Source organism: Asterias amurensis, chromosome 1, assembly GCF_032118995.1.
Source record: "Asterias amurensis chromosome 1, ASM3211899v1".
NCBI lineage: Eukaryota > Metazoa > Echinodermata > Asteroidea > Forcipulatida > Asteriidae > Asterias > Asterias amurensis.
In genome coordinates this window covers 14,981,406-14,999,365 of record NC_092648.1, presented here as the reverse complement: position 1 = coordinate 14,999,365, position 17,960 = coordinate 14,981,406, and the positions used below count along the sequence as shown (strand labels likewise).

General features: G+C 39.5%; 1 protein-coding gene across 1 annotated transcript; it reads left to right on the top strand.

Moving 5' to 3' along the window:
* Positions 1-1,031: 1,031 nt before the first annotated feature.
* Positions 1,032-17,865, top strand: LOC139946928 (transforming growth factor beta-3 proprotein-like). Its single transcript, XM_071944717.1, has 4 exons — positions 1,032-1,672; positions 11,641-11,943; positions 14,277-14,339; positions 15,071-17,865. Exons 1-4 carry the CDS (start codon positions 1,333-1,335, stop codon positions 15,586-15,588), a joined length of 1,224 nt encoding a protein of 407 aa, XP_071800818.1. The 5' UTR covers positions 1,032-1,332; the 3' UTR covers positions 15,589-17,865.
* The last annotated feature ends 95 nt before the right edge of the window (positions 17,866-17,960 follow it).

Sequence of the window (17,960 nt, the reverse complement as noted above, 5' to 3'; positions counted from 1 at the left end):
AACTAACAAAATAACAACCGTAAAAGCAGGAACTGAAAAAAAAGGAACCGAGAAACATAACAATTGTTGATAATTTTTACTTGAATGACGATTTTGTGATTGGAGAGGCAACAAGAGTGCCTGTTTCTTAATTACGTCACAGACACTGCATCCGCCATGTCGACAAAAACTGTGTGTAATTGGTCAGTGTTGTTTAACATTGGAAAACGAAGAAGAAATGCAATTTTTACCAAATCAACTTTAACCGAAATAAATCTTTCAGATAAATCTATGAGTTAGTATTAAGCATGAATCCACATTAATCCACAGTTCTTCATGTTGGCCTTTTTGGCCCGGGAATACCTGGATATCACCAGCTATCAAGTCTCGGCAATAAGCCGGATAGATAAGACAAGGATATATTGTACTCAAATTTGATCGGATTATCAGCAAGGCAGATTAGAACCTAAAACGTCTGTCATGCTAGACGCTCGATCTGACCATAGGTCAAACTGACCCTCAGCTATTGGGATAGGGGGATCTTGTGAAATCATCGTTTTATTTATTGATATTTTGTCAGCTTAGAGGTACGTCTCCTAAGAGCATGCCACGGGGCTGTTTCGTCTCGTTAACACTTAGAACAGCGAGAGTCCGGACAGCCAGCGCACACACAGACCGGGCCGTCAGGAAACCTCTACGCCCCCATGACATCCAGCCACCCCAGTCCCGTCCCTGTTCGGTGGTGGTCTAGACTCTAGACCGAGTAACAGAAATAGCTATCGTCTTCGTCATCATCCCCGATACCGCCAAAACACCGTCACACCAAAACATACATGTGTTGCGTCTAACAACATAAACTGTTATAGTAAACTTTCCTGCAAAGGTTAATAATCACAGTTCCATAGTAGACCAATCCGGACGTCCGTCATATATAGCCAGCCAGCCGAGCACGCGCCGACTCTCGGCTAGTCAGTCGTGGTCCCCCCTGTCGGTGATTTGGACGTATATATAATACGAAGGTGGACGCATAATCGCTGTTAGATGGTTGTATGACTTGTGTGTGGAAGGTGCAACACGAATACATCAGTAGTGAATATTGAAGCGGTATCAGACAAGTCTATGAGCAGTTCATCACCATGAGAGTTTATTATAGGAGTATGCCTCGCGTGTCAGTGCAGTTTACTCGTTGAGTTACACAAGAACCGGAACCCCTGTGGTTGTATGTTGTATACGCTGTTGCTTCCCTTCTAATATATTCAACGTGATTGAATCAACCTGACGGACCTCACGTGTATTGAGTGAAGGGATACAGTCTAACAAGAGATAGTTGCGAGAAGACTATACCAACAAAAAATGCATCCGTGTGTACATCTCACTGTGATTTGTCTGGTGGTGTGTTCGTTACTAAGGATGGCCATGTGTGGATCCGGCCAGTGCAAACTCAACTTCTCGGAGTACCAGAACCGGAGGAGGTCGGCGATCAAGGCGCAGATCCTGAGCAAGCTGGGTCTGACGGCACCGCCGGATGACAACGGTCCGGAAGAGGTACCCGAAGACGTGCTCGCAATGTATAATGAGACGGTGCGTATCTTGGAGGAGAGACGGGAGATGATGCAGGCCCAGTGCCAGGAGGCTAAATCGGAGGAGTATTTCGCGAAGGTGCCGATTGTGTACACGTTAGACAGAACACGAGGTGAGATGGGTACAAGGGTACTCCCCTTTTATACATAACGTAATCAAGTGAAGGCCGTTTTGTATTACAAGAAATGCTTGTAAAAATTGCAGCCATCGATTTCACCAAACTTTTCTTAACTCACGATTAATCATAAGACTTAGGACGAGTTAATTACCGTATCCACATACGTATTGAACCCATTCTAAGTTAGGACGAAGTTACTTGTCCTAACTGTCGATAAATCCTAACGTTTAGTGTAATCTGTTGCAGTATGTAGTTCGCATCTTAAATTCCTCTACCCCTAAAGATTGCCTTTTTCAGTATGGCATCCGTTTACGTTCCTTCTTGGCAATTAACTTATTAAACTGCCCGACAGAACATGTCACAATCCGACAGTTAGGTTATCTCATTGAGATGTATTAGCTGTCAGAAGGTGACAGTTGAAGAACAGCAAACCCCTGTTTGTGTACCCCCCCCCCCCAAAAAAAAAAAAAAAAAAGTGCTAGGGCAGCTTGTTTACTATGCCGAACCCTTTCGTTTTTTACCATGATAATATCTTACATGATAGTAATTAATAAGTTATGCTAGGTTCTGTAAACAGCTATAACGTAGCAGGCATGTATGCTTTGTTTTTTTTTAAAGGGCATGGGCACCAAGGCATTTTATCATTGGTAATGGGCACTCTAAATTTTAAATTTTCCACTGTAGCAGTTCAAGGGCACCAAGGCAATGACATGGGGGCATGATGGGGGCAGTCACCTTCGTTGCCTCCGTGAAGTGTGTCACGTAGAAGTGGAGTACCATGACATTTCCTTCCTCCCTGGCACGCCGGGATCTCGCTGGGTGTCGCTTCCCGGTGAAGGTCGACCAAATCTTGCTACAAATAAATAAACAAAAGAGGGTGTCGCGACAACTGTGTAGTAGTAGACTGTAGTTCGATACCATTTCTCTTTTTTTTTGGTGACAGATTCGTATACAGTAGCCGACATTTTGACGAGACTGTTGTTATGTTCAGGGAATTGTTACATAGTATTTTTTATTTATCATTACCCAATGTTGCATTACGATGCAGTTGTAAGAAAAAATGTTTTTCGAAATGGTTTTTGTTGTTGTAGGGCACTGTAATTGTTTGAGAGTGAATGTAAGTTGACATCGATGTATGAGTGTCTATACGTGTCATGAATTAAAAAGGAAAAAAATACTAATGTGGAGATGTAGCTATGAACTAGGCTGTATTGTGTAGGCCTAGTATGTGGGGTTCGTTCCATGGTTCCACTATTATCTGCATGAAGTTCGTGGGGACAGTAGCGGATCGAACCCCAGTCTAAGCTCTAGCTAGAACTACTGTACAACCACACTGTTCTATGTAGCTGCAGTTCTAAAAAATTTGGAGCTAGAAATTATGGTACAGCTACTTATTTGACTAAAAATTGTACCAAATCTGTCCTCACTATGTACCATAAGCTGAGACTGGGCGGCCTTAAAACGGCAACATTCAAATATGGATCAAATATTTCATTTATAGTGCTACAGTTTTAGCAATATCACTCGGTATAGCCAGTAATGGCAGGCATAATATTATTCCTACTTTAGTCTGTTTCGATTCTTGCTCTTGGATAAATCTTAAGCAAAAATTAATCAGACCATGGAGGAAACCTGCACTGCTTGTACTAGGTAAAATGTTCATACTTTTTGTCCAAGGACCAAGTATCATGCACGTTATGGACTGTCAAGCATATTATGGTGGAAGAAGACATGGTAATATTTGGGAAATGTGTGAAGTGCCACAGGCACTGGGTTAACAACCTGATCCTCCTTAGACCCTAGCCCTGCAGCACCCATAACTTAAATTAGGCGAGCTGGGTGTTTTGTCTCGTTGAAATAGGGTGGACTAAAAAGTTATACATGGCCCGGAGCTAAATATAGCTGAATTTCACATTCTGAAGAGCTCTTTTATTTTCCCTGGAGTGCAGAAATAGCAACGTAACAATTCTCTCGGAGCTATTAGGTTTTCCGAAAGATCAACCACGGAGCTTTTGATCTGGTTTTGTAACTGAATGGAGTCTGTAACCTTCGCATTTAGAGAAATCCCCAAAGTAAACCTGTCACACAATGGCATCGCCGGCGGGAGACTTTCCCTTTGCCTTGCCGGGGTGTTGTGAGCTCAGGGTTTCACTGTTGCAAAGTACAACAAAAAGCTACTTAGTAACGGTCGGGTTTGCACGCCTAAACACTGCACCGGGGAGGAGGACCGACCGTCGGGGAGAAATTAGACCACTTTGCCCCGAGCACGAACCCGGTGTCTAACCCTCGAGACTTCGATCACGGGGATAAACTGGAAACCCCGTTCTTAAAATGATGTTGCCAGGTCGAATAAGGACGACAGGAAACACCCCCTGTATTATTTTCACTGTGTATGAGTGTGAAATGTTTGGCCATGCGTGTTTAATGAGCAGAGCACTGATTGGTTCGAAGTTGGTCTGGTGCCAGAAGTGTTTTTGGCGCCTAAATCTGGTTGTCCGTGAAATTACGTGTGAGGTTGTGTTGATTTGGGCACCTATAAACGTACAGCTGCCCGAATTCGGCCGCGATACACAGACATGGTTAATTATAGCATAGAGCATGAACCTTGCTCTATAATTACAACTCTTTGTCACAAAACATAAACACAAACCATCCGAAAGGTTGAAAATTTAATGAACTGACAGAGAGCTTTAGATATTTTATTCATTATGGGTTTCAATTTCCAGCGTTGATGATTACTTGTTATTTTATTTTTTTTATAACAACAACCAACAAGGACACAATATAGATGTTATCAACTTGCAAGTTGGTTTTAGGATACAATAGGCACTGGTCCATTACCAATCAACTACAAATACCACCATTGTTGTTTGTCCCAAACTATTCTTGGTTTTCTCCACAAATAGACGCCTGTACCCCCCCCCCCCCTCCTAAAAGTCGTGTGGTCATTTCGGGATTCAATCAAAACCAGGAGTTGATATTTTGGGCCACTCAGAGATGACTGACCACAAGGCTATCACATTATTGGGATCATAAATTGTGGATAATGATACAACCACAGCTTAAAGCAATCATACACTTTAAGCCACACGGCCTTGTCTTATCCCCCATACTGGACTAGCCCAATGGGATATCCTGATTTTGTTGGGTGAGCAGTTGCTCCTTTATGTCTTTTATTTTGTGCAATGTGCGAAACATGGCTTTGATTTAAAGTAAGTAAACATGTCTGGTTTACATCGACTTGAGGAATGCAAGTGCAGTTTGTTTTCTTGAATAAAAACCCCAAAGTCAGTTTGAATCATCAACGATGCTCAACACCAAAACATAACAGTATTTTGCATTATATTTGTACCCGACCAAAAATTTGAAGTGCATTTCTTTCAACATGGCACGGGAGTGTGTTTGTAAATTGCCAATTTGCCAAAGAAAAATCTGTAAGTAATGTTAGAATCTTTGCGTGGGTGAATAGTAAAGATGAATTATAAATAAAAGTAAACCTCCTGGTACAACCATAATCTCTTTTGGGGGAGCTTTGGCTCTGAAAAGAGCCGGTTTGGTCTCGACGCTTCGAACAGACTCTGCTCGTCATCAGGAGAAAGAAAGCACAAATCTGCAAGTTTGACTCCACACCGAAGAGACCTACAATCATTGAAAGTGCGCACCTGTTAGTTCGTTTTCAGTCAAGTTCACTCCAGCATTATCAGCATACCATTAATTATAATCAAACACCATCTAGAAATTCCACACAAAACTGCTAGAACTACTGCAAAACGAAAATATGAAATAATCATTTGCTATACTCGCGTGTATGGTATCATGGCTGTTCCGAATTATCACAACGCAAAACATTTTTCCACGCCACAAAAAAATAATCCCTAAATTGACACTGGAGATTTTAAGCCCTTGGGTGTTGGTCAAGGTCGTACATGTCAGTCACTGATTGAGGATCGTTGCGACTGTCTCATCACAGAAAGGTAGAAACAGAGACAGACGGACGGAGGGGGGGGGGGGTGGACAAGAAGGGACGCGAAAGTTATGATCACTTTCGGTTGTGTGTGTGGGGAATCATTTCTAGATTTGATTGGTTTTTAAGTCGGGTTGGGACGTCTTAACGCACGAATCAAATCTTCTCACCTTGAGCTCTGGAGTTTGCGAGATCATCAAACGGGGGTCTCTGGTAATGGCATCATCTTCCCCCCGCCGTCCAAGCCAGCCGCGCGGGGTGAGTGACAATATTTAAACGGGCAAGGTTACAGGTATAAACTTACTTGGAGTGCATTGCCACTCGCTCTGCAACATTAAACAGAATCGAGAAAGAAAAAAACCCTCAACAAACCAACAGATGAATTCAAGTTAAATTCTGAAAAAGAGTGGCACCACCGAGCACTTAAGTTCAGGTCAGGCAATTTCGTTTGTGATGTAGGCCTATTAGAGGACTTAATTTTTCTTCTTCTCTCAAGTTGATGTGGTAGATCTTGGATCTGATGACGGCCCATTGCTCTGGATGAGCCGAAGAGTTGCATTTCGGGCGTGTCGGACTCCATCGAACCTGGTGGGGCGATACAGGTATGGGGACCCCCAGACAGGGTGGATTGCTGACTTTTGCTCTGAAGTCTTACTTCTTATGTAGACTAGGCCTAGCTGTTTCTCATGGTTATCCCATTACAACATGGGATTTGGAGCGGACTAGCTCCTTGATGAACATGCACTATACGTTCCTCCATGGTCTGTATAGTAGCCTGAACATCTGACGTCACACTTCGAGGCTCGTGAATTACGCCAGATATCTCACTATTTTTAGCGCACGTCCATAATCACCTTTGACCTCCCATTCATCTCACACGGCCATTGTGGTCCTGGAGATTCACAGTTAAAAGGGACGTACATACATGAAGCTAAAAGCTGTCTTTATTCTTTGCGGATAAATACAGGGGACCAGTCTAGGTTTGTAGCAACAGTGGGAGACATGGAACTATTCGCAGACGCTGGAGGGCTTTTTGATCTTGAGATGTCCAGAGTGCCCCTTCTCCTAAGGCTAAGAAAGTCACAAATGTTAAGCTGCTAAGGAGAGGATGTGTGGATGTACTAAAAAGGGACCAAACTTAAAGAGACACACTTGGAACTCCGAACAAGCTCACTCACTTACTTTGCACTCTCAGAAACACTCGGCACGTGTTTTTCTTCGGTGACGCACTTTAATAAGTCCGCCATTCTAGCTTCTCCAGACACCTCAACTCTTCAGTTTACCGCTAGTCCAATCATTGTTGAAAGGGTTGATGTAGCTATAAACACATCGTACGCAGCACATAAACCTGCAGCGAAATTGCTCTCAGTACCATCTGGTGATACACCATTAATTCTGGTAGAAACATTTAACCGTATAAAGAAGGGCTTTAAAAAAGCCACAGACAGGCCCTGACGATTATGTCAAGTATTCAACACAAATCACACACATTTGTTATGATACTTAAAACGAACGTCCTGTACACTTTTGGCAAAGACTAGAAACGTTTTGTGCTAACTGTTTTTTTTTTTTAATTAAAGGTTGTATATGGTGAAGATGTGCGATGGTTTAACTACTCTTCCAAGTACATTGATGACTTATCCACCTGGTGTGTGGTGTATGACAGAAAATATGAAGACATAAATATTTTAAATATGATAACCATAACTTGATATCGGTTTTCCAAAAACTCTTCAACAAAACTCAAGTTCACAAGACTATGATCTTGTCATCAATGATAAATTCCGAAGGAAAACAAAATATATATGCTATGATGGATTTATAAGCATTTTACAAACGGTAAACCAGACCAGACCAGACTCGTTGCATAAAGAAGTTGACATGTTGATATATTTTAAGTACACGTGGAGGTATGAAGAATTCAAAGTAACGGCTGGAATAAATTCCAATTCCTTATTGGAATGAATGCAACCACACCCCCACTAAAACTAAGAGACTGAAGATGAAACCATGACACGCAAACCTTCACTGTGTATCTACGATGTGTAAACTCTGTCTAGAGTTTGAAACGCAAAATGTTGTACCCACTTTTGAAAAATGTTTAAAGGATAAAAAAGACTTAGCATTTTGACACCTGTTTGTAGCATTCGAACACACACAAAGATTTTAAACGTGTTTTAGGTTATAAACATGTAGGAATATGGGTACAAAACTTATGCTGTTTGACGGTGTACGGTGTGCTCAAAGAAAAAAAAAGGAAGGCAAATTCTATTGATATCAAAATGTGTTTTAAACTAGTTTAGGTTATCGATCCTTTGTTTCTGTCATTGATTGTGAAAAGGTGTTGGGGATATATTAGAATAGACACATCTTGTTGACGAATGTTTATACTCAAAGATTATTGGTGCTAATTTTCGGTACTTTATGGAGACCAAGGACAAAACATTAATAGGTAAAACAAAAGAACCCCATAGGGGAATTCTAAAGACTGGGGTGCCCCACAAGGAAATTTTTTGTATAAAGTTTATAAGAAACCTTTAAGTGCAGCGACAAGGAAAGAACAAATAATGCTCGACAAGGGTCCATTTTTGAGAATAAATATAACTTAGTACACAATCATTACAATAAAACTATACCTAAAAACTACAACTACTTCGTATACATGATACGCCATAACACGTAGATTTGTTACCGTATCCTACAGCTTTATTGCATACACAGCCACAGACAGATGGGAGTAACCTTCAGGTTGACCTGAACCCACTCAGGTCAAACATTCAGGTCAAAAAGAGCCCGCAGCACAAGACGTTACAACTTTGAGTGTTACAAGATCTGCTGTGGGGAAAGTGTAACTGTACTTTCTTGCAGTCACATTTTGGGCGGTCGTTTTGCAATCTGGCCAGATTGTCAAACCTCTCTTGAAAAGCTGTTGAGAAGTTACATCTTTTCTTAAGTTTAACACATGCTATGAAAAAGGGTTTTTTTTTTAATTTTTTTTTTAAAAGAAAACATAAACCGGTGATTTAGTTTCCGTACTTGATGTATTTATGTTTAACATTTTGAATGACTTCTGATAAAATAACGTCAAGAGATATAGCGCTTCTCTTGTAAGCTGTTGAGAAGTTACACACTTTCTAAAGGCTAACCCATATTCTGAGGGAATAGAAAGGTATTGGGAAAAGAAAAGATGATACTGTAGTTCAAGTCATGTTCCGATGTATTTATATTTAACATTTTGAATGATTCGTTTATAAAATAATAACAAGTGAGTGAGCTGGAAAAGTTCCAAGGCCGGCTCATTATGTAAAGTAAATGTCATGAAATGTCAGTATAGCCGCATCCAGAAGATGTGCTAGGAATTTAAAGCAGTTCGAAGGTTCTTCAGACCAAGGCGTTTCCATAGTTTCCAGGACATGAATTTATTTCAGTCACGAATGCACAGCTTGAGATCCACAATTGAATTATTGTTTATTTTATTTGTAAGAGAGGGTTAATTGTACACGCCAATCCGAGACAATAGTGTTGCGCATAATGCAGAAGCTTCTTTGCACAACACACAGCTTAAAACAATGATATGAAATGTATAAAGCAATAGTTCAAAAATAAAGATTCAAGCAAATGAGTCTTTAACAGTCCCTTGAAATACACAAATTCAAATATTGAAAGCCCTGATATAGGCAAAGTTACATAAAACTGAAAATAGCCAATTTCGAATTTCAGAGAGATGATTTTTGTGCTTAAAAGCACAAACCGTAACTAAGCACGTTCACAATCAATTTTGCATACCAGAATACGGTTACCAGCCAAAAAAGCTTTTCCCATGTACCATGTGCAACTGGTATCCAGTTTATTTTTCCTAATCGGAAATCTTCCAAGTAATGTTGGCTGTTTAAAGACAGTGGACACTATTGTTATTGTCAAAGACCAGTCGTTTCACTCGCTGTATCTCAACATATGCATAAAATAACAAACCTGTGAAAATTTGAGCTCAATTGGTCGTCGAAATTGCGAGATAAGAAAGAAAAAACACCTTGTCACAGGAAGTTGTGTGCATTCATCAGATGCTTGATTTCGACACCTCGAATTCTAAATCTGAGGGGTCTCGTAATCAAACTCTACTTCTTTCTCGAAAACTACATCACTTCAGAGGGAGCTGTTTCTCTCACTGTTTTATACTATCAACTTGTCCACATTACTCGATACCAATTAAGTTTCCAATGCTAATACTTATTTTGAGTATTTATCAATAGTGTCCACTGGCTTTAACAACAAGCACCTGTGTAATCAACTTGACATTTATGAACCTATAAAGAGTGAAAAACCGCACAGCTGATTCTTCAGAAGTTAATCTGTGTCCTGAAAGGTTTTTGATCAAAGCATGGATGTTCCTCCTCGATCAAAGCTTATCATGATCAGTTGATTAAATCGTTGCATTATAACCAATTGGATAAATACATCATAAAGCTATTGGGTTTCCTTGGAACAGCTGGATCGTACTATCTTTCTATAGGGTTTGTATACACATATAACATTATACATGGACCAGGATATTAAACTAATGCGTTTTCCATTCATAACATGATCTGGTGTGATTAACAGCCTCTATAAATAAGTCATTCCACACGGCACCAAAAACAATTGCGGCAGTCATCAAAGGGGAAGAGTAATTTATTTGTTTATTTATGTATTTATTCATGTATTTATTTGTATACTTATTTATTGTAAAATAGATCAACTAAACAAACTTTTTGTTTATTTGATTTAAATAAATAATTAATTAGCTATTTTTCTTCTTTTTATGTTTTTTCCCCGATATATTTTATTTTTATTGTACACTTTTTAAATTAGTCCAGTGAGTATTTGTTCCGCTATTAACGATTCCATGGACAATACAGGCCAGAAACGTGCAGTCTGTTAAAGGCCTGCGCTATGCATAATGATAAATGTTCCTCAAAATATTTATAACTATCGAAAGCTGCTGAGGCTTCTAAGAAAAAGATTTGTGTGCCATTCATTTTATAAGTGATTGTGATTTTTATATCAAATGTATACCTTCCCTTTAACGTGAAACGAAAAACAAACTTGGACATGGGCCATTTTAAAGTTACTATAAAGCCTTTAAAGTAAGAATGTGAGTTATGAAAATTAACACATTAGTAGAAACCATACCTTACTGAATCCAAGAAGAAAAATGTACGTTTATTTGTTTTCTTTAATTCGTGGGAATTAGAATAACGTGAATTACTTTCGGATGGAAGTGCGGTTACACGAAGGTCAGATATTATAAAGACAGGAAAACACACTGTGTCTACTGGCATCAGGTTCCCACGACTCTTAATATTTACCACACGTTTTAGATTTATAATTTAATGATTTGTATGCAATGCATTTATTTTGAAGACGTGCATGTACTTTTGTTTAATTTTATTTTTTAAATATTCGCTACCTTTGGAGTGAGGACAAAACAGAAAAGGAAAACAAAATATCTCCTCTATATATAGGGGAATTCTAAAGACTGGGGTGCTCCAGAAAAAACGTGTGTATAGGATATATAGGGGGAAAGTACAGCGATAAAGCAATGAACAAAATATGTATCAACAGGCATGTACAAATAAAATAGAATGCAAGCCTGAAATTTAATCTTTGAGAGGGCAAAGCAAATGGTCATTTTGCAAAGGGCAGAGTCCATTGCACCATATAAGTCTATGGGAAAATTTTGAAAGGCAACGGCCAAGACAAGGTCAACAGAGGCCATAATGGTGTGAGTGTGTGTTTTTAAATGTGTTGAATTCACAGACCAGCCTTCACAAGATTCGTATGCCTCCACACATCTCTCACTTTCTTTCAAAACATTTGAAAGCGATTGGCCTTTGTATAGTGCCTAGTTGGTAATTCAGAGTATACCTTGCTGTTATTTATACCCTACACTTGTTGATAAAAGTGTTGCTTTGTAAACAATAAAGCACCTGAGTAATCCTTTTGCTTTCCCTTTATTCAGAAGACTCATCGGACAACTACCAGCCCACGAAAGCCGGGATGTCCAAGTTCTTCCAGTTCGACCTCTCCTCCTACTCCACCGAAGTCAACTCCGAGGAGGTGTTCGAGGCCGAGATGCGGCTCTACCAGCTACCCAACACCAACATGAACATGGAGCAAAGGATTGACGTGTTTCAACTCATCCCAAAACCCAACGATGATCCAGATAGGAAACACATTTACAGTACCATACTCAGTACGACCAGAGAAGGCTGGATCAAGTTTGACGTCACAGCAGCCGTCAGGGACTGGGTGATTATACCGGGTAGGTTTTAGCGGAGCCACGCACCAATATTAGCCCCCATCCCCCGGTGAAAGTAGAGACAGTGGAAAATGAAAAAATAAGAAGGTTCAAGCCATTTTAGTGAAAGATATACCACAACAATTTTGAGATAGATTATGCACCATTTAAGGCATTATTGGTAATAGTTACTTAAAATGCTTGTTAGCAAAAACACTTTACTTAGTAAGGAGCAATGGAGAGCTGTTGATAGTACAAAACATTGTGAGAAACGGCTCCCTCTGAGTTCACGTAGTTTTTCGTAGTTTTTGAGAAAGCAGAAATTTCTCACTCAAATCTATATTAAAATACTTCAGGCCTGAAGCCCTTTGTTGGGCATATGAAAACACACAATTAATTTGTGCAACAAGGGTGTTTTATTTCATTATTTTCTTGCAACTTCGATTTACCAACTGAGTCCAAATGCTCACAGATTTGTTATTTTATGCATATGTTGGGATACACCAAGTGAGTGGTCTTTGGCAATTACCAATAGTGTCCAGTACCTTTAAAGCCTGTCTTGAAAGATAAATCACAACCATTTTGTGATAAATTAGGCACAATTAGTGCTCGTGCACATATTGGCGTCTTTTTGAAATAAATTACAAAATGACAAATTGTTGAGCGTCTAGACTTTTAGAATAATTTATTTTAATGGTGTTGATCTTTGCACCGAATGGCTACCAGCCAGAAAGTCAGTCTAGTCATAGAGCTATGAAAATACTCCATGGTCAAGTATGGTATGACTATCTTCTAAGACTTTCCCAGTTTCTACATAAACTCCACATGAGCTATAATGCCAGCTTGGCATCGCTCATTAGGAATGCCCCCGGTTCGACGCGTCGAACGCCCCCTCACTGTATCGCACCGAGCCGGTAGTAGAAGGCAGAAGAATCCTGAAAACCGGCCGTTGTTACATTCCTCACAATCACAAGATTTTAGAATACACTTAAAATTCCTCGCGTGGATTCCAAGGGAGGGGCGGTAAATTAAATATTATTGAAGGATAATTCTAGAAACAACTGTATAATGACTTGGTGGTGGCAGTTAGCTGAGTTGAGGAAGAGTGGAAGACTAAGTTTAGTTAACCATGGAACTGACGAGTTAACTCGACTCTGCATTTACAACCGATCAGTGGCCCATAGAGATCGGCAGTTTCAAATGCTGTTTTCATAACACCATGACTGCTTAGCAAAACTTATGTCCATAACATCATGCCTGCTAAGCAGGTCCTTGACTGCTTACCAGAAAGCTGTTTGCATTACATCATTAACTGCATTATGACTGCTTAGCAGAAAGCTGTTTCCATTACATCATGACTGCTTAGCAGAAACTTGTTTCCATTACACCCTTGACTGTTAGCAGAAAGCTGTTTGCATTACATATTTGGTGGCTTAGCATGCAGACAGCTGCATTGCATTACATCACGACTGCTTAGCAGAAAGCTGTTTAAAATCATTGACTGTTTTGTTTTCCACTCTAACAAAATAAAATGTAAACAACCTCGGAGTCCTTCAAGGTTCCAAAACAGAAAGCCTCAAGATTTACACTAAGACCAACAATACTCCCAATATTCCGTCCCCTACTTCCTGTTTGCAATCACTCAAGATAAAAGACATGACTCATTCCAGGCTTTCATGCCTCCATTCACAAAGCAAAATATGGTTGTCTAAATTCTCCATTGACGAAATCCTCCCCAAGCCGCGAGGCTCAAGAGGATGAAGATAAAGGATAATAGATGAGCTGACAACTGTTTGTGTATATAGAGTACCAAGTCGACCTTGATGAGAGAGTTCCGAGTCATTCCGAATGATGTAGTCATTCTTGTATAATAAATCCCTGACTATCTGACCCTTGTCTTTGACTCAGGATTACTCAGGTCACTGTAATGCAAGCTGACTTCCGGTCACAACAATTACAAAACACATTCCAGAAGACGATCAGAGCATACTGAACGAAACGTCGAGTTGAAACCAGCGATTCTTTTCAGAACCACCCCAACTCATCTAGAAATAGTCATTACATGGTGTGACCGCACATCGATACGGTATTTCCACCATGCAAAGTTTCAAATCCTACCTACATTCCAAATTAGGAAATCATTATGAAATGGACATTGAGGTACTACAAAATGAAATAAATTAATTAATAAATTTTAAAGAAAACTATGCCTTGGAAGTCATTGATAACGGAACAGGCTCTGTGCCAGAATTTCTATATAATTTTGTTTTAAGGAATATAAAATTTGCCTCGTGACACTTATGTCGTTTTTAATTATGATGGAATACAACCATTTCGTTTCTTCCCTTTCGATACAGGTTCAAACCAAGGAATTGAGGTCACAACAGCGTGTGATAAAATAATACATGTCCTTTTTGCGGGTAAGTTTCCATCTACTTTAAATCCACTTAAAGACACTGATGTACACTATTGATAATTACTCCAAATAATTGTTTAGCATAATAACTTGCTTGGTAACGAGCAATGTAGAGCTATTGCTAGTATCAAGCATTGTGGGAAATGGCTCCCTCTGAAGCGTAGGTTTTGAGAGAGAGGTAATTTCTCAATCAAATGCATCTAGAAGCACACAAAGTCACGCAACAAGGGTGTTTTCCTTTCGTTACTCTCTTGCAACTTCGATGGCCAATTGAGACCAAATTTTCACAGGTTTGTTGTGTAAGCATGTTGGGATACACCAAGTGAGAATACTGGCTTTCGACATTTAAACCAAACGTGTCCATAGTGCTTTTAAAGAAGGGATCTAGTTTGTGTTGGGCGGTCGGGTGTTCCAAGGGTCAAATAATTTGTCAAGTCACTCGGAATTATAATTGTATCAATCCACGCCCTAAGTTCACGGAGGTGGCGGCAAGGAGAAGTGCGGGCTTATCACGGAAGGGTTCACGATGATAATGACCGTTTGGGAGTTCATTATTAAAGCAAGATATCCCACAAGGGTGGGGCTCTGACATGGCTCTTTCATAACAATCCATATAGCCCTTGTTGTGAAGGTCATTGACCTAATGTCTCTACGTCACGCCCGCCATTTTGTTTTTGGGGAGTCAACTCGCAGTTCTAGTTACTTAACGATTTTGGTTTATCGTCCTTTGACCAGATCCAAGGGGAACTATGCCAAGTGTTGTCATGCCGCCGAGAGGTGACCAGATAATGCCAGAGAAGAGCCCAAAGGAACAGCACCCACGCCTGGTCGTCTTAGCCCCCGCCAACGACAACCTCGGCCCCAATGGAGGAGGCCACAACCGGAGACGCCGAAGCACCTCCACTTACGGACAAAACACATGCGCCGATCAGACGCAGCCTAGCTGCTGCCTACGACAGTTCTATGTCAACTTTAAACACGACCTAAACTGGTCTTGGATACGACAGCCCAAGGGTTATTACCCGAACTACTGTGCCGGGTCGTGCTCGTACGTGAACGGCAGTGTGTGGAACTCACAGACTCACCACGCTCAAGTTTTAGACACATATAGGAAGTTAAACCCTGACGCGTCCCCGTCGCCCTGCTGCTCCCCGAGAAGTTTTAAACCCCTTCATATTTTGTTTTACGATAACGGTAGGCCACTGTTTAGAGAACTTCCCAATGCTATTGTTACATCATGTCAGTGTAGCTAGTACAGCAAAAAATGAGGTGAACTCTTAGAGAATGAAACTGTTGAACTAGCCGGACAGTAATGCCAGCGTTGAAGGACAACATGAGATTTGAGTTTCTACGAACATTTTGCGAGTTTATGAGGTACTTCGCTAGTGAGAAAATAAAACTTGAAGAACTCAAACTGTCTTGGGCCGGTGTCCGTCAGTTAGAATGAGTGGGTTTGTCAGAGGGGTGACAACCTCAGGGGTGGACGAAATGAGGAAGGAAACAAGCCGAGTCCAGAACTCCGGGAATGAAGAATCGTTTTTGAAAAATGATGGTATTTTTTTTAATATAATTTTTTTTTAACGTGTTTAGTTTTAGCAGACAATGGACGTTTGTCAAGTTTTTAAGCGACACTCATAGATTTATATCTGCGTGACTGCGTAGTTTCTCAAGATCTGAAAATCAAAAGCCTTGGCTGCGTTTTCGTTTTTTTTATTGGTTTTTTTAAACAATTTTTGTTGGTTTTATAATCGATATTCAGATTATAAACTCACCACGAAGCGGAATTTACAGGGTTAAGAAGAAGAATTTTAAATAGAAGGGAAGTATTGATATGTAGAAGCGATCCAATCGCAGAGTAAAACGGACACGGTAAATCATTTGTTTCTAAACGATGTAAAATTGAATTTGCTGTAAACAGTGAAATAAACCTGTTGGAATTCCTCATCGTTCTACATCTCACAAAATCAAGAGTGTGTGGGTGAGAAGATAACAGCTACGAGAGATACCGTGTCATGGTGTATAGATGACGTCACATTGGTGACGTCATTGGAAATGCTAATTATTATTATTCTAAACAAGGCACAAAGTGCCGTAATTTTTCGTTGAATGGACTCTTTAAAGGGCTTGTTGTGTGAACGGGGGAATCGCTACTTAATACTCTTTTTTTTATCAATTCAATTTTAGAAAGTACTCCCGCTGTTTTAACAGTTTTTAACTTATTTTGGGATTGGCCAAAAACAGTAGCTTTGATTTTAATAGAATGGTCTGGGGTTTAATCTTGTGACGGGGTGTTAAAAAGACAGCAGAAGCACAACGTTCGCCAAGAAAACAAACAAAGGCATGCATTTACATAATAATGACTAATTGGTTGGACATGGGTCACGTGACACATTGGTGTCGTTGTTTCGACGTATTGCAGAATGCATTTTAATGTTGACAAGGTTCATTATTTCAAAAATGATGATAAACATAAACATTTAAAAAACTTAATATAAAGATTACAATTTCTTAAAAACTTGATATAAATTATTGTGATTTTTAAAAGAATACAAAATAAGCGGTTAATAAACAATAACTTTTTAAAAAAAATCTTAATTTTGTAATATTATCACTTATTCTGAACAAAGACCTAGGTTGAAAAGTCACTCATATTATGACCAATGCATTTTTTTTAAATATGATATAATTTATATTATTAAATAGTTTTTGTGAAGAAAAAACCTCAGACTTGTCTGAAACTTATGTCAGTGTTTGCATTCTAATTTAGGGAAAACCAAAATGAGGATTTGTAATGGTAGAAATCATTTCTACCATTTTATAAGCACAGCTGAAAATGAAAACCAAAAAATTAAAAAATATTATGCTGAATGTGACTTGAAAACCCAAAGCACAAATTAAACTGTATGGGGCGGTGAGCACCGTCCAACATGAACTGTTCTTTCCAACCACCCATGAAATGAAACTTACAAACTTGTAAATAAAGTTGATATTATTAATACAGTGCCCGCTTTTACTCTAATTAAAACAAATGTTCTTCAGAACAATAAAAATGTGTGATGTTTTTAAACTATTTTTTAAACAAGGGGGGAGGGAGACCAGGTATTCATGTTATTTATTTATAAATATGTATCACATGTATTATAATAATAATATAAGCAAAACTATTTTTGTATGTGCATTGAGACTGGATTTGTAGTAAGCAATATACTGAATACTGTTGCTTCAAAAGGAAGGGGTGTGTGTTCCGGAGAAGGGTGGTGGTGTCAAGTCCAAAATAACATGATAGGCGTCTACATGTATAGTTAAACAATTAATGTACTTTTAGAGGTCGGGCGCCAGACTTGTACTCATTGAGGAGGCCGACGGCTGTTTCATGTGGACACATTAATGGCTTGGTCGGCGGCTATTTCATGAAGACAGTTTTGTTGTGGATAATTTCAGTAAATTGTTTGTGATTTGACCTTATTTACGATGTTGTGTGTTCTGGACACAAGACACAATAAATTATTATACTGTTACAATGAAACTTATTCCAGTTTTTCCTTGGTCTTATTTGAGTGAGATATTGGATATGGTGAAATCAGTCAATCAATCAATCAATCGGCGATAGCAAGGCTGATCAATC